Source organism: Phaethon aethereus (assembly GCF_964289735.1).
Source record: "Phaethon aethereus genome assembly, chromosome: 5".
NCBI lineage: Eukaryota > Metazoa > Chordata > Aves > Phaethontiformes > Phaethontidae > Phaethon > Phaethon aethereus.
In genome coordinates this window covers 38,325,367-38,347,135 of record NC_138579.1, presented here as the reverse complement: position 1 = coordinate 38,347,135, position 21,769 = coordinate 38,325,367, and the positions used below count along the sequence as shown (strand labels likewise).

The 21,769-nt window shown below is 40.3% G+C and overlaps 1 protein-coding gene across 1 annotated transcript in view; it reads left to right on the top strand.

The window, feature by feature from the left end:
* PLEKHH1 (pleckstrin homology, MyTH4 and FERM domain containing H1) overlaps positions 1–21,769 on the top strand; it is a gene marked incomplete at its 5' end in the record, with an annotated part of 46,572 nt that overhangs the window by 21,771 nt on the left and 3,032 nt on the right. Inside the window, 17 exon segments of the mRNA XM_082000275.1 lie at positions 339–489; positions 1,499–1,638; positions 2,394–2,504; positions 4,665–4,751; positions 5,745–5,906; positions 6,880–6,960; positions 7,950–8,129; positions 8,261–8,369; positions 9,322–9,434; positions 10,126–10,302; positions 11,131–11,228; positions 13,782–13,959; positions 14,360–14,515; positions 17,176–17,276; positions 19,107–19,248; positions 20,149–20,291; positions 21,373–21,502. Coding sequence (XP_081856401.1) covers positions 339–489; positions 1,499–1,638; positions 2,394–2,504; positions 4,665–4,751; positions 5,745–5,906; positions 6,880–6,960; positions 7,950–8,129; positions 8,261–8,369; positions 9,322–9,434; positions 10,126–10,302; positions 11,131–11,228; positions 13,782–13,959; positions 14,360–14,515; positions 17,176–17,276; positions 19,107–19,248; positions 20,149–20,291; positions 21,373–21,502 — 2,259 coding nt within the window.

Genomic DNA, 21,769 nt, shown 5'->3' with positions numbered 1-21,769 from the left:
AAGCTGCAGAGTGCACTATGAGGCTGTAGAAACCTAGGGATGATAGGGGGTTTAGCCTAGAGAATGAAATGGAAGAGGGCTCTTGAGAACTTACGGGGAAGCACAGGGCTTGTGGAACAGTAGGAGGGTGTAACCAGAGGAGACCCAAACAGATCAGACTAGAGAGTCCAGCTTGGAATTTCTTGGATGAGAAAGGGAGGAAATGAGGAGCCCTGGGACAGTAGTGGGCAAGGCAATGTGAAAATGAAGGGCCTGCATTGATTGCTCTGTCTCCTTGTTGAGCATTGTCCTGGGGAAGCTGTTCCCTCAGCCGCTGACCATACAGGTCTGTTTTCCAGAAAGCCACACAGATCAGCAATGTGCCTTTCTTAGATGAGTCTTCAGGCTCTGATGATGACTGTGGCTCCCATGCCAGCTTCAGGACTTCTACTGCTGGATCCGAGAACAGGAAAGCCAGCATGCCAGGCAGCCCTCGTGCAGTGAAGAGAGGTAAAGTGGGAGTATTGCTACTGAGCAGCATGAACTCTGTCCTCACAGGTGAGGCAAGAGGTCCTGAAAAGCATCAGTGACAGGCAAATGCTCAGCCTTGGTGATGCTAATAAGGAGTTCTTCCAGAATGTGTGCAGACATCAACAGCTACTCAGTAGCAACTTTTCCTCTTAGATGGGTTTTTTTACTGCTGGTAGATTTCCATCCAGGCAATTTCTAATCTTAAGATTGTGGGAAGGATTGATCTCCCAAATTCATCACATATCCAGTGAAGCCATCCATAATTTTTCTGTGACTTCTCCTTGTAAGCAAGCTAGTACTGACACATTAAAGAAAATGTTTTTTGTCTCTGTCACTGGCTGATAATTTCTTGAGCAGTAAGCAAATCTTTCCTATTTTTGAGAGGCATCAGGTGATTTGGGTCCTGGCTAGGACAATTTTTCTTAAAGGCTGGGAAGGTGAAACTGGATCCTTGAGTGGAATTTTCATTACAAACAGTAGTCAATAAAATAGAATCCCATTTCATGTAGCCTTAACTTCTGTTGTGATGCATTTGATGTATCTGTGCATTGCCATAGACCAGTGGTGGAAGATTCACAGAAAGCAAATCCCCATGGCTGGTGAGGGAGCCTTTTCTTTAATCTGAATGACAGGGGCTTGAGGCTTTATAATGGATGTTTCCAAGCTGAAAACAGCATGTTTGTGCTTTAGACAACAAGTCAGTTGATTTTTTTTTTTTAATTTTTTTTTTAATATCTGTTCATTCAGTAACAAATTTATTTCACTGTCAGTATTCAAAACTCACTCTCACTACTTTGTCTTCCTAGGGAAAAAAAAAATAAAGGTCTCACAAGTTTGGTTAGTGGGGTTTGAGTTTTCAAAGTCTGATCTGATTTGTTCTTTTTGAATAAAAAAGCCTTAATGGTGAACTCAAAATTTCAGTGTGTGAAGTATTCAGTGCATGCTTCTGTGTAGCCATGATTCTCATTCTTTCCTTTATTTTGAACAGGTGTATCTATGTCCTCACTGAGCTCCGAGAGTGACTATGCCATCCCTCCTGATGCCTACTCCTTGGATGGTGACTATTCGGAGCCAGAACATAAGCTACAGCGAACATCTTGCTATTCCACTGATGGTGGAATGTGTAATGTAAGTCTTGCCACCTCACAATTGTGAAGAGATGCAAACAGAGCCTCGGCCTTGAAAAAGAAGAAGCGTAACTACAGTACATTGAGTTATGCCTTGCAAAGTGATGCTCTGACAGACTGAGTTGTTGGTCCAGCTAGTTTATATAAAAAGGCACTATCTGATGCCTCAAAAGAAGGTGCAATTTCTGTTATGTGGATAGGTAAAAGTATAAGTATCAAGAGCTGTATTCTTTCCTGATGTACTGACTTCCTGTAGTCATAATCTACTTTAATGATGGCCTTACACTTTTGTGAACAAAACAAGTTTGGAAATTCAGAGGAAAGAAGAAGACAGGATAAAATATTTTGGCCTAGAAAAAACCTCAAACATGGGCAGCATTAAATTCTGTACTCTTGAATGTAAGAGATCAAGCAGACAAAGAACAGGAGTCTAATCATGGCTTAGAGCCAGCCTTCACTTTTATTTGGAAAATCACTGCTGTGGTAGGAAGACAAGTAAGTTTTCATTGCATCAAACAATCAGTGAAATAATCTTCAGATGCCTTCTTTACTAAAAAGCATTTGCAACTACACAGATAGTCTAGGACTTTCTCCAAGTAGAGCAGAGAGCACTGACCTTGGATGGCTGCTACTCCCATCAGGCAGAGTAAAGTGGAAAATACTGGAGATGCAGCAAATGCCTGAGCTTGATCTCAGCACTCTTTCATTTGTGTTTTGAGAGGTGCAAGATAACCTCCTCTCCTCTTTGCTCTTCAGGAACCCATGGAGAAATCGGGTTACTTGCTGAAAATGGGTAGCCACGTGAAGATGTGGAAGAGACGATGGTTTGTTCTAAGAAACAGACAAATCATGTACTACAAGTCTCCGGTGAGTCACTGAGATACATTTACTCCTGTGTGGAGGCACAGGGGAAGTCTCCAGGCTCCAGAAGATCCAGGCTGATACTACCAGCAGAGTGGGCAGCCATGGGCAAGCTTCAGCAGTGTGCCCAGGTGGCCAAGAAGGCCAACAGCCTCCTGGCCTGTATCAGAAATAGTGTGGCCAGCAGGAGTAGGGAAGTGATCGTGCCCCTGTACGTGGCACTAGTGAGGCTGCACCTTGAATACTGTGTTCGATTTTGGGCCCCTCACTACAAGAAGGATGCTGAGGTGCTGGAGTGTGTCCAAAGAAGGGCAACGAAGCTGGTGAGGGGTCTGGAGCACAAGTCTTACAAGGAGTGGCTGAGGGAACTGGGGTTGTTCAGTCTGGAGAAGAGGATGCTGAGGGGAGACCTTATCGCTCTCTACAACTACCTGAAAGGGGGTTGTGGTGACGAGGGTGTTGGTCTCTTCTCCCAAGTAACCAGCGATAGGACGAGAGGATATGGCCTCAAGTTGCGCCAGGGGAGGTTTAGATTGGATATTAGGAAAAATTTCTTTGTGGTCAAGCATTGGAACAGGCTGCCCAGGGAGGTGGTGGAGTCACCATCTCGAAGTATTCAAAAAATGTGTGGATGTGGCACTTCAGGACATAGTTTAGGGGGCATGGTGGCGTTGGGTTGATGGTTGGACTTGGTGATCTTGAAGGTCCTCTCCAACTTTAGTGATTCTGTGATTCTGTGAAAATATCCTTCCTCCAGAATATCCAGAGCTTTATGTCTGACCTACAGGTTCAACCGTGGGTCTCTGCTTAGGCAGGGAAGCTCCTTGTGGTGGCAGTTTCCAGGAGATGAAAGGCTGTTCACAAGGGCAGAAGCTTGACACCTACTGGTTAACTTCATACACGTGATGAAAAGCAGAAGGCATACCATGGCCCAGCTTTGGTCATGTTTAAGATGAAAAGAAAGGAAAAATAAATTACAATACCAGGAGGGTACAGATACGTACTCATCAATCAGCATATGGGGCTGTGAGGAAAACTACAACTTTTGGGGGGAATAAAGCTGGATTCTTTTGTTTTTCACCCTCCCACATGGACATGAAAGTATTAGGAAACTAGGGTAAAACTGAAAATAAGCTTTCATGCAAAACACTCTCTGATCAATGAAACAATATTGAGAGAGCATGTTTGTGCATTCAGACCTTTCAAAATATTTTTTTTTAATTCACAACTGTTTCAAACAGTTACATTATGTCAAAAATTCTAGCAGTATGTACTCAAAATTTGTATATACAGTAAGACACTTATTGTATTTATTGTTGGCCTTCATTAGTCTGCTGTACTTGGCTACATTACAAAGAATTATATTTAGGGATATTCACCTTCCATACTTTTTTTTTTCTGGACACAGCAATTTCTTCCATACCTGCATAATTACACAGTATTTCTGTGTATATACACATCTTTGCTTACAAGTCAGGAATACTGAGAAGATTTTTTTTCAACTATTTAATTTTTTTCAGTTGTTGTCATACTCTGACAAGACAAAAAATACACCTCAGGGCACAATGCATATTTATTTCTGATACTAGGTTTATCCATCAGAATTCACAAGCAAATTATGTATTTATATTATATACGTGTGTATATATATAGAAAATAATTTCATAAATATGCAGAATTTAGACCCTTGGTTAGAAGGGACTTCTGGAAGACCCTAGTCCAACTGACACATTGAACAGGGACTGTTACCAGCTGTAGATTAAACCACCCATGGATTTGTCTAGCTGAATCTTGAAGACTTCCAAATGTGGAAATTCAGCCACTATCTGGGTTCCTGTTTGGTGTTGTATTTCCTTCCCAGTGAGAAAGGGTTTGTTTTGGGGTTTGGTTGTGCTTTGTTTTTTCCTGATGTCCAATCTGAATTTCTTAAGACAGTATTTCTTGACATTACCCTTGTTATATTGTCTGCCACTACTGAGGAGGCTTTTGCTTCCTCATTGCAAATTGAAAGTTTCACATTCAACTTGGCAACCTTCAGCTGTCCTTTCCAGCTCATGAATACAGACTCCAACCTGCACATGCATATTATGCTCTATTTAAGTACTCTAAGACCCATCTGAGGATTTTTTCCCCTACTGAAAAAGTTGTTTGCTTTTCTTTCCTCAGAGTGACGTTATCCGTAAACCACAAGGGCAGATGGAGCTGAATTCTTCATGCCAAATTGTCAGAGGTGAAGGGTCCCAAACATTCCAGGTAAGCGTTGCTTTTTCATCCTGCGGATAACCACACGCTCAGTGGCTGGGTGAGAGCGTGCTTATTTCAGGCGGAATGGTACTGTGTGTCTCAATTGATACAAGCTAACTTTATCTGGCCCCTGTATTTCCTGGCACAAGCCAGGCAGTTTGTTTAATAAATAATGGGGAAAGAGCTAAACTGTAACCCAAATGCAGCTTTTTGAAATTGAAAGAAATACTCCTTTATTTGTGTTTTGTTTTACACCATAGCACTTTCCTTTTTTGCAGTTAGGACTGAGAGCTTGAAATCTGTAGGGAAGAGTGATTTTTGTAACAATTAAAACCAGATACTACTTAGGATCTCCACTTTCTGAAGGACTCCTCTCATAAGATCTCTAGCCTGACTTTACATGTGTGGAGGATCTGAAGAAACATCTGAAGTGTTGGATTCCTATTAGAATTTGACTTCTGAAATATTGGAAGTTAGGCCATCACTGGATTCAGTTTTAAGTCATTATTGTTAGCAGACTTCATTAAAGTTTCTGTCATACTCTGACTGAAAGGCACATGGCCTGACCTGTGAGCTACCTTCTGCCCTTATGGAACTGAAGTTGCTAAAGCTTAATACTACTAAATTTATAGCATCTTGCCTCTCAAAGTCACAAGATTTTGAGGGCAGAATGCAATACAAAGTGAAGGCATAAAAAACCCCAACATTTATGTAGTCACCTTTAAAATGAAAAATTAGCAGCAGCACTGAGAATCAAGAAAAGAGGAGAGGAGAAAAAGCCACAACATCCAACAGAAACAGCAAGAGAGCTCATGAGAACTTGATTCATCTGAGTTTCAGTTCTTTCACTTGGGCTTTGAGAGTTAGCACCTTTTTTCTTACCCCCCAAAAAATCCTTCCTGAACCACCAAAAAAAATCTGTATGGGATAATGAAACTCAGCAGCTAAAGAAAAGATTTGTAGGTGTGTGGATTTATACTTCTTCACTCCTTTTCCTGCCAGCTTATGACAGAAAAGAGAACCTACTTCCTGACAGCAGATTCTCCCAACATCCTGGAGGAATGGATTCATGTCCTACAGAGTATCCTGAGAGTGCAAGTGACCAGTCCTATTGGTGTTCCTCATAGTGATGCTAAACCTACTGTGAAAGGTTGGCTCACCAAGGTAAAATACTATTTCTTACTTTATTCAGTTTAGCTCAGTGTTGACAGTGTACCATCTTTTTGTTTTGCACAGTAAATGTCAGCAAGAAATTAGTGTTTTAATACTGTCTAGAAGAGCAGGGAAAGAAAAAAAAGTGGCAGTAGATTTCTGTATTTCAGAGAGAGGAACACTTGTAAAAATGATAAGGAATGAGACAAGGCTACTGAGACATACTGACTTGGTCAAATAGTAAGTAATAACAAATATCTAGCTTATGTATGCTTTTCTTCAACAGGATTCACAGCATGTCATAGTTAAAAAAAAAAAAACCACAAACCAAACAAAACCAACATGAAATGCTGTTAAATGTCACATTTAATTGATACTGTTGATGTAGGAGAGTCTCAAAGAAATTATTTGTATGTTTGTAGGTTAGCATTTATTTCCATTGTAACAGATTGCATGGGCATTTGTACAAAGTACAATGACTGAAAATTATTATGCTTTATGCCATTCCATAGATTAGTTTTGCATAGCAAGTTGCTCTGAATTTTTTAATGTAATTCCGGTCAGCATTTAAAGATGGCTAAAGACAACCTGCATCTGAAGCTTGTTCATCTGCAATAGGAAACAGCTCCCTAGACTACATGTTGGCTGGTCTTTTCCTGCTGAGACAAAATGATTTGTTTTTATAATCTTAAAAAGGTTATTCTTAATATTGTATTTCAGGATACAGAAATGATGGGTTGTTATGAATGTGCAAAATATTTCACAAAATCTTAGACCCGTTTCCATAAGCACCTACGTCCCATGTACTTAGGCGGGATGTACTTATCTGCTTTCGGAAGTGGTGCCCTGTATATCTTGAGAGGAACTCATATTAGCATAGAACAAATAATATATGCAAGGTTTTAAGGGAGAGTTGAAATCCTAGAAAATCATTCCAGCAACACTGCTAATGTTAAAAACATGTATTTCTCTGTTCCCCTTGCAGGTCAAGCATGGTCACTCTAAGCTGGTCTGGTGTGCACTGATTGGAAAAACTTTCTACTACTATCGAAATCATGAAGATAAGGTAATTCCTTTTCCCCTTTTGTTCCTGAACCCTCCTTTCCCATTTTTCATGAAGCTTTCTTTCCTTTTACTGCTTCTGTGTCTCATGCTTCAAGCCCACCCTTGGTTGTATTTCTCTTCTAACAACAAAAAGAATCAATATTTTCTCTGATTTTTTAAAAATTTTTTTAAGCTAAAATGACAAAAGACTTAAAAGGCGATTGACTGCTCTTTCTCAGATGACTATATATCTTGTTTCTCACTTTCTCCATTTGATCTTGTGAAGCCTTTAGAGCACACTTTTATACAGCAGCTAATATATTCTGTCATGTAAACTGTCATGAAAATAAGTAGCAACAACAATACAGGAAGAGGGAAGTCATTTAATCAGTGTAATGTGCTTCCATTTCTGGAAGCTTGGCCCAGTGGTCCATTACTTTGTCTTGGTGATGTCGAAAGCCAAGTTTTAGAATATGAAGGAATACTGCGACTAAAAGATTGACCTCCAGAGTTAGCACAGCAGATATCCTCTGTTTGTCTGAATCTATTTATGTAATTTTAAAAGTACTTATTTTCCAGTAGCAAGCAGAAAGACTCACCAGGATTGGAAAATAGTGGCTCAAGATACTGAGCAACTGACCATCAGAAAACACATCCTGCCTTGCAGAACCAGCGATGTAAACACAACTGACAAGTGTAATGGGAAGAAAACAGTACCTTATGGGAAAGACCATCTTTTTATTTGCATAGTCTCATTCTGACCCATAGGTGGTCTCCCAAGAATAATGATAACAGTAGTAACACAGTTTGTAAGTACTTTAGTTGATGAAATAGAAGAGATTCTATAGAAATGCAAGATTATATAATTACATTAGTCACACAGTGAATTATAGTTTATTCCTTACATTTTACAGAACTGCTAACATTTTGACCTGGATTTTCTTTCCCAGTGTTCCCTGTCCTTAGTGGGAGATTAGCTACACTTACCTAACTTGCTTCCCCTCCTTATAGTGTCCCCTAGGGTATCTGCCTATGCGTGAGTCCAAAGTGGAAGAAGTAGATCGTTCCTGTGACTCTGATGAGGATTATGAAGCCACTGGTGGAGGACTTTTCTCATCCCACTGTACATTGGTGATTCACCCACAGGACCAGAGTCCCACATACTTACTCATTCGCACCAAACAGGAGAAGGTATAAAAGGCAGTCTTTTTGGAGAGCAAGAGTGTTTTTAGTACCAGTGAAAAAATGGGGCAGACAAACTGAACCTGTTTGTAGAAAACAAGGCCTGAATTGACCCACACTGTTCTCATCCTTATGCCTAGAATACCTGGCTGTACCATCTGACCGTAGCAGCTGGTAGCAGTAATGCCGCAGTGGGCACATCATATGAACAACTCATTGGAAAACTATTGGATGCAGAGGGAGACCCTAGTAAGTAGAAACCGCAAACTCTTTTCTGTGGTAGTAAAGCATAAGGAAAGGTAATTTCAATTCCCAGTTTTAATCCAGCCAAAGGTGAGGGAAGTGGATTCTCTGTAGAACAGCATATGATAGAGTGTCCTTTTTCCCTAGTTCCACAGTAACATCTCCAGAGATGATACAGGCATTGCAGTGAAACTAGACAAGTCTATCACATTGTCACATGGTTTATCAAAGCATCTGAAACATCTGTAACATTAATTCAAATTAAAATAAAGAACTGGAGCTTTAATTTTTCCTGTTTATTGTTGGTCCTGATATTCCTTTCCTGGGAATCTTGGCCATACAAACGCTTCCTCTCTCTTCTAAATACACTCAATACACACTTGCCTTCACATCTGTTCCTCTGTCTGCACGTATAAACCCTCACACATACAGCCACGCTCATCTGTTCCTCCTCATCTTTAATACTTGCTCATTCATGTGTGTTTATGCACCATGTTCTCAAATGTGTATTAACGCATGCATTCATACGTAATACTCTTTTTCCTGCACACTCACATATTCCTAGACCTGTATGTGTGAATCTTGCTTACTGTTGACTAGTGACTTGCACTAACAAAGACCCCCCCCCCATTGCAGGCGGCCACCGTGGCAGTTTGTGTCTCTTGTTTGAACGCACAGCTGAGCAGTTTCTCACCAGAGTCCAGTTGATGAGAAGCTCTGACATAGCAGAATTGAGGATGGCAATACTTCTTTCTGCTGATACCTGATGTTGCTGGTGACTACTTGTTCATGGCAGGCTTTGCTGAAGTCAGTAAAGTGGCACCAAAAATAAATGTGGCCTAGTGCAGTGCTGCTTCCTTGGGTGCTGTGCCATTTCAGCAAGGCTCCGTTTCAACAATGGACACTGTTACCTTTCTTGTTTCTGATGCTGCGTGTTTTTGCCCATCTGCTACCTCAGATTCTCCTCTATGGAAACATCCTATGTTGTGCTACAGTAAAGATGGGTTGCACACATCCCTCACCACGCTGCCATCAGAGGCTCTGCAGACAGAAGCTCTGAAACTTTTTAAGGTATTTAAATGGGACATTGCATGGTTTTCAGTTATTTTGCTCTGTTGTTGGGGCAACAACATTGTTTGGTCGTGTTGTTTGTCACAACAGTTACTGTCACCATTGGTTGCTTTTGACAGGCCTGCTGGGTCATTTAATTACAATAGGAGCCAGGCATTAGGTGTCATTCATTCTCTGGAAGTTTAACTTTTCCTTGTAGGGAATCTGGGTTTAGGAGCAATCTCCCCCATGGGGTTTACGCTTCAAAGTTAGCCTTTTCTTCCTCTTTCCTGTCCAGTAGTTGGATTGAAGGAAACAGAAGCAATTTACTGGCAAACTCAGTTGTGTTAGTAAGACCAACGGTGAAGCCATTGGAGATTTGATTCTTGCATTCTACAAGTGTAAAGATCAGCAGCAAGACTGGACAGTCTTAGCAAGGTAAAGCACAGGCATGGAAGGCAGGAAGCACATCTTCCTCTTGATTCTTTTGCTGACTTGTGAGCTCTCAGGCTGGGGGAGGTTGAGTGAATTTTTTAGTTGCCACAACTAAAGAGGGAGGAATAGAAATTAAGTATTTATTCTCCTCCCTCCTCTCAAGGTTCTTTAGAAGAATTCATTAATTGTCTGTAACACATCTGGGGAACCTGGCCTGGAAGGTACTGGAGAAGAGTTGCTGTATTCATGGCATTGACTAACTTCCACCCTTTTACAGTCCTGTCAGCTGTTCATCAATGTCCCTGTGGAGGCACCCTCTATTGATTACCATGTATCACTTGCCCAGACAGCACTGCAGGTCTGCTTGACACATTCTGAGCTGCAGAATGAAATGTACTGTCAGCTTGTTAAACAGACCAGCTGCCGACAACCACAGAACCACTCAGTCATTCAGGTCAGTTCCTCTTTTGTTACTTCCACTCTGCAAATACTTTCTACTTAATTCTATGTTTTTAACAATTAGCAGTGGGACTGGCTCTCATGGTGCAAATGCTAAAGGTGTATTGGAGGAAAGAGAATCTCAGCACTGATGTGCAAAGAAAAACATTGAGAATATAACTACTTACAAAATAAATTTTAGTTTGAATTTAACCATTTACCAGTTGCAAATGGTCTATCCAGGCCATATTCGGAATCAAAATTCATAGCTTGTGTTGGGTAACTATAACTGTCACATGGTATTAATTTTGTTTTCCATTTTAGTTTACCAACAACATGCAAATCACAAATATTACTATTAAGCATGAAATCTGATTTTTGCACTGTAACTATTGGGTAAATCAAATGAATAAGTTACAGCATGAATGTACATACTTGATTATAATATTCCCAGCTCAAATGAGAAAATAATATCTGGTTGAAGAATAATGGATCTAATTTGAAATAAAATTCCCCAGTGTGTTCTTTCTTATGATTTGCAGTTACAAATAGTAAAAAAGTATTAATTTAAGCTTTAATAATTCACTCACCTCTAGTTACGCTGGTCAAAATTTTCAAAAGTGGTAGTCATTTAGAACACCTCGTCTTAGAGTCCAGGTTGAGATATTGAAGAGCAGTCTGTCCTCTGACCATGGCTTCCCTTTGAAGCATCTTGAACTACATATCTAAAAATGGTTGCTCCCAAAAGCACTAGTTACCATCCAACATTTTAGTTGCAGTATTCTATGAAAGACAACAGGCAAGAACTACAGAACAAGAATGACTTCCAGTTTTATATTCACAGTGCTGGCAACTCCTGGCTTTGTGTGCTCCTCTCTTCCTGCCTCAACATCACTTCCTCTGGTACATCAAACAACACTTGCAGCGCCATGCAGACCCCAGGTAAAGACTGCAACAGAACTTTCTTCTGCTAAGCTGATTGCCTTTTGCTTCCACTATTGATAAAGATGGAAGCAATTTTGTAACTCACACCTGCAAAAAATAAGTTGAGGGAGGGGACAGAAGTTTCCCAATGGTATCAAGCTGTTCCACTTCAGTCATTCAATTAATTTGTCATTTATATTAAGCTAGTTCACAAAACTGAGTGACCTAAGAACTTTTTGCAGATATAACTGGAGCTACATAGGGATTTTTTTTGCTGGTGCAGCTACTTTCTTTTATTGATAGAAAGACAGACCAAAGTAATTATTTAGAATGAATTATTAGAATTTTAGGTGATTACATTCTGCTGTCAGGTTAGCAGGCATACTGACAGAACAAAAGTGAAGCGGAGAACATCTCAGGGAACCATAAAAAGTTAGAAAAAAATAACAAACCTGAAGTACATGCTAGTACTGTTTTCTGTTACCTCTTTGGTGTGCAACGTTTTGCTCTGTAAGAAAACAGTGCAAGATTTTCTGTAATGGCAATAATTTGTTCTCCAGTGTTCATGCTGTGGTCTGTCTTTGTTTCCATGGTGATCTGGTCTTCAGCATATCTCACTGTGTCTTTGGCAGGGAGGTCACAGCTAAAGATGTCTAGTTGTCTGTTGCAACAGTATACTGTTGCTAAGACATAGGTAAAAGAGTGGTTTAATTTCAAACAGACGTTCATATTCAAATACTCGGCCTAAATCTGCCTTGGAACTCAAGCTAAAAGCGTCCTGGTATTGCAGAGGAATCTATGTACTCCTCCTACCGATTTTTTAAAAATTATTTTCTTATGTGCTGCCTCACATTTGCTATTTTTTCTCAGAAGCAAAAATACAGGTATCAGACACTCCTTGATGCTCAGGCTCTCTCTCCATTGGCAACATGTTAGGGATCTTCTGCGTAGTACCAGAAACCATTTCTTCAAACTTTTGCATTACCAGCCCCCAGACTGGCCCATTCAACTCAGTAGTGGAGCTGCTGTCCTGTTAGGAACTGTTGAATTTCATAAGGATGTGCTGGGCTCTCTGGAACTCATTTAATGCATCAGTTTCAAGCATTATGATGCTGATGGTCTGCCAGGTTCTTAGCCCAAAAGTACCTTTATCAACAAATAAACTTTAAGCAGAAGCAAAGCGGAAATTTATTTATACAATCCATCTATGAAACAATTATTAGGGCTAGAAAAAAACATACAGAAATTACAGGAAACTGTGTTTATATTCATCTGTGGTTCAGATTAGATTTCGAGCAGTTGCTAAATGGGACTTGACTTAGCTCCTTCTGCCTAGCTTTAGGAATATTTATGTCTCTTTAGATGGAGTGGGTACAGTTGTTTCTTGACCAGTTAATAGATACACTTTCCCTGTTTCATACAGCAAAGAGGATACTAGAATGTTTACACTACATAATGCCTATGGTCTAGATTTACACTAGATCTTTATTCTAGGTATTGTTTTTCATGCAAGGTGACCTTAGAGTATATATCCAGTCTCTAAGAGGAACAAAGGGGCATAGTTCAGATTAGAAGACACAGGACTTAGGAGCACTTGGAAGCCAGACAAACAGCTTCTTGTTGATGCAAGATTCTCTATTTGAAAATTGTTCAAATGTATTACCGGGGAGGTGAGCAATATATTGCTACAGTGAAAAGCCAGAGCTCCTGACTTGCATGTTTCTTGCAGGGATTTAACTGGAGATTTAATCATGTACTGAGCTCCTGAAGGCATCTTGAATGGAATTAGTTTCCCCTGCAAAGTGATAGCATGGTTATCAATCCATATAAATCCTTCAATTTCAGAACTTTTTTGGTATATGCTTTCGTAATGTTTTTGCAAAAGGTGTAACTGACTGTTCCTGCCTGGCTTTAGAGACAACACTTCTATCCTTTCGGTGCTGTTTAGTGAAGTACTCTCTTCAGTAGGCAGTAAACTGATCGTATTAGTAACTATCCCTATACTGTATTGAACTATCAACAAATCTGAGCCTGCTTTGAATCTCTGTTGAGTCTCTTGATTGGCAGATAGGGTTAACAGATGGAAGCTTATTTGTATAACCATGTAAATTGATAAACACAACTTACATAATTCTGTAAGTGAGACTAATGCATTACAACTTACTAATACTTACCAGGATTTGACACGATAGTAACTAAATTATGCTGGCATGAGAGCGAGTTTGAGGGTGAACTGGTCTTGGTTTAATGGATGCTATGATGGCAACAGGATACAGAAGAAGGATATTCCTATACTATGTCCAGTCCATCTAGGAGCAGGGAATGCTCTTGCGCTTCCTAGGGAGTCCATTGTCTACCTTAATTTTACAGGTCCTTGGAGCTCAGGTTTTGTGTTGTAGCTTTTCACTTGAGCTGTTAATCTGTTAAGATGAACTAGCATAGCTGCATCTAGGAGATGTATCTTTGCTTGAGCAAAAGCCTGAGGGAGGAATGCTTTGTCATGGCGTGGCAAATGGAAGGGGACATGGCATTTAAAGCATGTTTGTGGCTTATCTCCACCTCTTTGCCTAGGAGTGAAATAGGCAAGTATGCCATCTACTGCCAGAGATCAGTAGACCGCACTGTGCAGACTGGTGAGCGGGAAGCCAAGCCCTCCCGGATGGAGATTGTGTCCATCCTGCTGAGAAATCCCTACCACCACTCACTCCCCTTCAGCATCCCAGTGCACTTTATGAACGGAACCTACCAGGTGAGCCACCACATCTGCCTTTCTTCTGGGCCCCATAACCTGCCTCCTTCATGTGGGTGGGTGGCAGCATGGTGTTTATACGTGTCAGATACTGGGAGAGAGACATTATTTCTCTGCTTTGCCATTTTAGCCATTTTTCCTGAGAAAATGAAAGGAATCCAGCCCCAGCTGTAAAGGTCTTAGGAAGAAAAGGTAGCCAGGGCGAAGGGGGAGATGTCTTAAGTGTCTCAGTATGAGAAATAATGCAATGTGAAGGGAGACAATACGCAAGTGATGTCACTGGAGCTGGCATTCAATCATGAGACACCAGTCTGTAGAAAACCAGGCTTCATTAGTTGTGATACCCATCAATGTCATGTTTCTTGAAAGTTATCCTCAATTAACTCCTCTTTCATTGCAGGTTGTAGGTTTTGATGGTTCCTCAACAGTTGATGAATTCATCCAGCGACTGAACCGGGAGACAGGAATGAGGAAGCCATCCCACATGGGATTTTCTCTGTTCACAGATGATCCTTCTGGCAGGAATTTGGAACACTGTCTGCAGGGCAACGTGAAGGTCTTTGTTTTTGTTTTTCCTCCACTACATTCAGCATATAACTTTGAAAAGCTGCTAAATGGCTAATAATTTTTTTCTTAATGCAGCAAGATCAAATACACTTGAATATTGTCTATCTAAATTAGGATTCGGAGATGAGAGATTAATTCCTACACTTGGGTCACAACAACCCCATGCAACGCAACAGTCTTGAGGAAGAGTGGCTGGAAAGCTGCCTGGCAGAAAAGGACCTGGGGGTGCTGCTCGACAGCCAGCTGAAAATGAGCTGGCAATGTGTCCAGGTAGCCACGGTGGCCAGCAGCATCCTGACTTGTATCAGAAACAGTGGGGCCAGCAGGAGTAGGGAAGTGATTGTCACCTCTGCTCAGCACTGGTGAGGCTGCAGCTCAAATACTGTGTTCAGCTTTGGGCCGCTCACTACAAGAAGGACACTGAGTTGCTGGAGCATGTCCAGAGAAGGGCAACAAAGCTGGTGAAGGGTCTAGAGCACAAGTGTCTGAGGAGCAGCTGAGGGAACTGGGGTTGTTCAGTCTGGAGAAGAGGAGGCTGAGGGGAGACCGTATCGCTCTCTACAACTACCTGAAAGGGGGTTGTGGTGAGGTGGGTGTTGGTCTCTTCTCCCAAGTGATAGAATAAGAGGAAATGGCCTCAAGTTGTGCCAGGGGAAGTTTAGATTGACTATTAGGAAAAACTTCTTCACTGAAAGGTTTGTCAATTGGAACAGGCTGCCCAGGGAAGTGGAGTCACTATCCCTGGAGGTATTTAAAATATGTGTAGATGTGGTGCTTGGTGACATGGTTCAGTAGTGGACTTGGCAGTGTTAGGTTTATAGTTGGACTTGATGATCTTAAAGGTCTTTTCCAACCTAAATGATTCTATAATTAGCTCAATCTAGTCTGAGATACTAGTTAAGACAAAGCACATTCTGTTTTAGTAGGTGATAAATTGGTCAATTATTTACAAGTTTTTAACTCAAATTTTAGCACATACTAAAGTTTAATTTGTCTTGACTATAAAATTAAAACATGACTGTGCTAGCTAGCGTGATCAGATATAACAACTAACATTTAATATGACACTCTTAATTGAGGTGAATTTACGTTAGGCTGTGAGTCTCCTGGCATGTCTGTATAAATCCCATCTGTTGGATTATGAAGTATCTCCTTGCTATCTCCAGATAACTCAGGCTTTCATTGTTGATGAGTGTACTTAGGGAGTGAGGCTCTACTGAGTATGCCTTCATTTTAAAAAAAGAGAGGAGTACCTCAGATCGAGGGAAGAAGAAACCAGATAAAGCATTAACATCTGTGTCTTTCATATGGAGATTTTTACCCATGCGGCAACTGGAAGACTGCCTTAATTGAGCAGGCTAGTGGCCATGAATGAGACACATCAGATTTTGGCACAAATCTGGGACAATAACTTGTCATATAGCATTGATGGAGGAATACTGGTAGTAGCAACTTTGAAGAGGCCCTGATACCTGTAAGGAACATAAACATTGTTTTACACAGCATAAAATTTCACATTGGGCAGTGGAGGGAGAAGATACCAATAACTTTAAATTAGATGGTTTGAAGAGGAAACTACAACAGACAGTGCCAAATTATATACTTCGCTTTCATGCTCTGATATAGATCAGATAATCTGGAGTTTTGCTGGTAATTGAATCACCATTTGGAGAGATGGGATATTTGAGTAAACAAAGGACCTTGAGACAATCAAAGGCATCACTTTTACTGGTTATTAACTGGTTATTATTTACTTGCCAAGGCAACCCTAACAGCTTCTTAAGAGAGGATTGGGATATCTGATTATGTATTTCATGTGGCTTCTAATGTTCACATTCCTTTTATAGAGATGCTATCAAAAGAGAAGTAGAGGCCTTTATTAGACTACTGGTAAAAGGACTGGAATAACCAAGAGGAGCTGAATAGAACCAATGAAATTAATCATGCTATTACTAAAAATATGTCTGAGTTACAAAGTTGGAATCTAGGACCAAATGTTCCCGAAGTCTAGACATTCACATCCAAGGGTTTGGTTTAGTCATGCATGTAGACAGCTGCTATTCAGAGGATACATTAGTGCTTTAGTTTTGCTCAGGAGGGCACTTTTGCAGCAAACCTACCAATTGTTCCTATTAACCATGCTTTGATTCACATTAAGGAGCAGCCTTAGAGAGCATGAAATGGATTCTTTTTACGTGAAACATGAACTGGAAGATGCGATCCAACATAATAGTGGGCTTTCAGGCCATTTGATCAGACTAAAGCTATTCCAAAGGAAAACCCTTTGAAACTCATGTAGTGTGGGCACAGAGTCGTAGGAACAGGTGTTTCACTCTGCAGATCTGCTCCTCCTGGGCTTTGCTACTTGCTAACGTAGACATAGAGTTGCTACCGGACCAGAATTCACTTACACGTGTCCCCCTGCAGATTAGAGCTGGAGTTTTCTTTTCACTTGGAATGCTTTAATTTTTACATACCGTGTAATAGAAAAAGGAATTGTTTTGTCACTTTTGGCTATGTTTATGCTGATCCAGTCTGTTTCTTTATCTTTTGTGTTCCACAATATGTTTTTCACTTACTTTCCCCTCAGGCCTTGACTATACATTTCACTTCAGTTTGTCTTTCCTCTCTCCATGATATTTTTTAAAGATCTGTGATGTCATTTCTAAATGGGAACAAGCCTTAAAAGAATTGCATCCCGGGAAATATGAAGGTGGCACAAGAATTGTGAAGTTGACCTATAAGAACAGGTACTGTGCTTCGTTGGTTGGCCTCACAACTGCTGTTAATTAAACATTTCTAGACTGCATATATCTCTGTAGATGTCCAATAATTTATAGTACTGTTAGTGCCAAAACTATTTCAGCTAACACAAGTCCTACATGAGATGTGATGACTTTTGTATGTAGTACATGTATAAAAGAGGGTATATGGCCTAGAGGTAAAACCCAAAACACTCTGCAGTAGCAGAATAGATGTAAAATGAGTTAAGAACTAGTTGTAGCCCAATAAGACGTACTTGGCACAATTTCATTTGCCTAGATCCTAAAACAGAATTAAATAATGCATGTTAGGTGAGAGGAAGAGAGACCTGGAGGAAAAATCACCAGTGAAAACGAGTATGCTGAAACTTGCAATTAAGTGAGGAATCACAAAGATTAAATAGATAGAAGAACAATGTTCTAAATAGCATGAGCTGTAGAAGAGACATGTAGTAGCAGTTCGCAGGCTTTATAAAGAAAGAAATGTTAAAAGTTAGATGATGAGAGATAGTAGAGAAGGGAAGTACAAGACAAAGATCTAATCCAAAAATTGGAACAAGTTCATCATTTATAATACAGACAGGAATTCTGAATTACAGTGAATGGAGAGCTGTGTGTGACAACACAGAACGGCTTTCTGCATGTGAATTCTCTGTGCAGGCAAAACAAAGGCCACTCCAAAACCAAAAAGAGACAAAGTTCTGTATTGAACATATGAAGATTTTGTTGACTCTCATGGTGGAAACAAATTTCTGTCAACTTTCTTAGTTGGTATAACAGAGGTGGAAGCAGAAGTTATTGTTTTGACCCAGAAGACAGTATTTGTTTCAAGAGTGAAACTTCAGAGTATTATTTTGTTGGACTGGAATGTACCTAGACTGGACAGCAAGGATGTTTTGATAAGGTCTTTCCAAGGTTGGGCTGTTCTAACACCAAGGACTCTGATAAGACATGTATAAGGTCAGTATGGTCCTCATGGTGGTGTTAATCTTTAAGTGGCTTAAAAATGAACAAACTGATCCACTGGAATGAGTATCTGGTGTAGTATTGTGGAATATATAGTCATAGATGCAGCTTTAAATTAATATTTTAATTAGATGGTGTGGGCTGTAAATAGGCATGCTTGAGGAATGGTTCTGGGAAGTATTCCCCAAGCTGGTGTCTTCATCCCCCATTAGTCATCTTGCTATACCAGGTCAAAGAAATTGCAAGTGTGAAGGGAATAAAAAAACAGTAGCCCTTTGATTTACAAAAACGCTTCTTCAATTTTTGAAATACAGTCTGCTAGTTGGGTCTCCTATTTTCTGCTGAAGCAAACTGAAGACTTTTTTAATAACAATATCAGGGTAAGTGATATCAGATCAAAACACAGCTGGCAAAAATAACAAGTCTGCAAGGCTGCCATGTAGAAGTTTATACATGTAGAGCAGAGGTAGTTCTGTATTCTGTGATAAGCAGGGAAGGCCATATCTTAAATACTGCCTATCTGTGCTTGATAGGGATGGATGGACACTCATGGATTTACCTGTGTTTAATAAGGCTTCACTGTCTTGAAGTGGTTGGCTGATAGAATCCAAATGGCTTCCAAAGCTAGAAAGCATGTTTTGAGCCTCCTTGTTCAAATCTTGTTCATAAGGGAAGCACCTCAGCTTCCAAATATCTGTCCAGTACCCACAAAGTTCATTTTGGAGAAGGAGGGAAAAAAACCCCCACCAAACCAAAAACCCACTTTTATTTTTACTCATGTTGATTAAAGTTCCCACCTCTACTTTCAGTTCACAATATCTTTTTACCTTCACAATCCTCTCTATTTTTTAGGCTATATTTTCGGAGCCAGGCCAAAGGTGAGACAGACCGTGAGCGGTTGCTACTGGCTTTCCAAGTCAGCAATGAAATAGCCAATGGAAGGTTTCCTGTTAATAAGGAATTAGCTCTGGAAATGGTGGCTCTGATGGCTCAGGTGAGTATGGCTATGGGCAGAAATCCTCCCTCTTGTTCTCCAGGGACTTCAGCTGTACACTGAATATCTTTGACTAAGCAGCTATCTTTTACATCAAAAGTGTTTTTTCTTACCAAACATACAGTCTGAGATGTACCATGCCAAACCCATTATACCAGCATACATATGTTGTTAGAACACCTTTTCCTGTAGGGAAACTTGCTATACGAGTGCCTCTTCTGTCCTTCTGAAGAAAAATATTGGAGAAAACAGTAAGGCTGGACTATCCCCAGAACTGCTCCAGTTAGTGCTTTAGTAGAGATATGCAAGTAGTATCGCTACTAGAATTTCATTAATAGTAAAAACTTTCCCTGTTGCACTACCAATAGCCTCTTACTCAGGAAGAGCATCTTGTAGAATCCTCCATTACATCTCCAGGCTTGCATTTATCATTTTACCACATAAAGCACACAGTATGGGTTGGGGACATGATAAGCAGGATAATAGTTTCTTACTGAACTGAAACTGATTGTTGCATTTGTTAAAGCAATGTAAACTGAGAAGAAGCTGGGAACGTTGTCCAAACCCTTTAGAAATATGCTGCTGTTTTAATTGGCCAATTGAAAATAACGCCCCAAAGCTTGGTGGTTATACAGAAGTGTCTCCCTACAACAAGTAGCTGGCTGACATCTTGTTTCACTTTCTTAGATCAGTAAGGAATTCCTTGAGCAGTCATGTTCCCCTTAGTTGCTCTGTTGTATACATCTACGATGGTAAATGCTGTAAACAAAACTCCCCAGCCTAATAGTGTCTTTTTGCATGACTAATAAACACAGTAATTGGTATGGGAACTCATGGAATGTTCTACTGCACTAAAAACCCCATAGTTCTGTTGGACGATAAACTATAACATTGTCTTAGGTGGAATATGGGGATTTGGATCGACCAGGATCTTCAAGTCCTGGGGGAACATCACAATCAAAAATGCAGCATCTTCTCCACCAGGTTTTAGATAAATTCTACCCCAAACGCTACAAGCAAAACATTACTCCTGAACAGCTCAGGTAAATTGTTCGTTCTTCTATACTTCGCACTGTAAACAAATTTTACTTGCAAAATTCTGTCTTTATATTTAAGAAGTTTCAAGGAGCCCTGTCGAGATTATTTGATGTAGAAACTTAAACAAAACACAAGTGTCAGGAAGGGGTTCCTTTAAAAAAAAATAGCAGTTAACTAATATAAAAAGAGCCAAATCACAAACTAATTTTCCCCTAGACAAGACGTTTAAGCCTTTCACTTCCAAATTAGGCATCTCAGTTCCAACAAACTCCAGCCTAAGCCTAAGATGAGTTCTGTTTGTGAATTTTTGTTTTACCCTTCCCCCAAGTGTCGATTGAATCCAGATGCCTAACATTTGCAACGAGCCATAAAGCCAGCACATATGGGCTGCTTCAGGCCATGCTGTAATTCTGGTAGGATATATTTTGGCAGGGCTTTTTGCTGTTCTGACTTGGAAATTCTCACACACAATGCAGAGATCTCAAGTACAGAATTCAGATGCTGCCATGGATCTCAGCTCTGTTTGAAAGAGAGAATGGTCATCTTCCAGATCCAAAGCTACTTGGGGGTACAGTGGTGGAACTAACACAATTACCTCCTTTTGGAAGCAAATTTCATCTGCATGTAGCAAAATAGCTGCTGAACACATCCCTAGTGAGCCAAATCAAGAGTGAGTTAATAGATATTTCCACTCTATATAGAGCATACTACAGACAAGTTAAGATGAAGGCGAGAGTATAACTGAAAGCGAAGACAAGCTGGGCAGGATTTTACTCTAACAGCTGCCTGGGTGTTTGTAGTTACAGTTTTTTAATATGTACACCACTGAGCAACCCATATGTGACTGGGATTCCTGGGCATTACAGTATAACTAGTAGTAAAATAATTGTGGAAGTAGAGAAAATGCTAAAATAAACTCAGGTTGTACAACCCTCATAACTGACAGTACTAAACAGCCCTTTCTGTAGTGCTGTGTGGAACAGCGCTTTTGGAGTAAGAGGTACATTTATTAACTGTTACAATTTTACTCACCCTTCCTTGGAAGACACTAGTAATAATGCTGTCTTGTGTCTTGGATTCTGAAAGGCAACTGGCAGACAGGCTGGCAACGAAGTGGATGGTGCTGCAGGGATGCTCTCCACCAGAATGTGTTCGAATTTATTTGACAGTAGCCCGGAAATGGCCTCTCTTTGGAACCAAAATATTTGCTGCTAAGGTAACTGGAGCACACGTTTTTCTGTTCCTGAGAGTGAACTATCTGAGCAGAGCTATACCTATGATCTCTGGTAACATGGGTTGAAAATGCTTCTAATTCAGGAAGGCAAAAAACTGAACAATACTCTCTTCTGAACGAACAGCTCTGGTACCACCATAGGTTTAGAAAGAAGGAAGAGAATGATGTTCTAAACACTAGGGGTTGCTAGCGTTCAGTAAATAAATACTGAAGGTTCTCTGGCTGCATGAGTTGAGCCTAATGAGTACT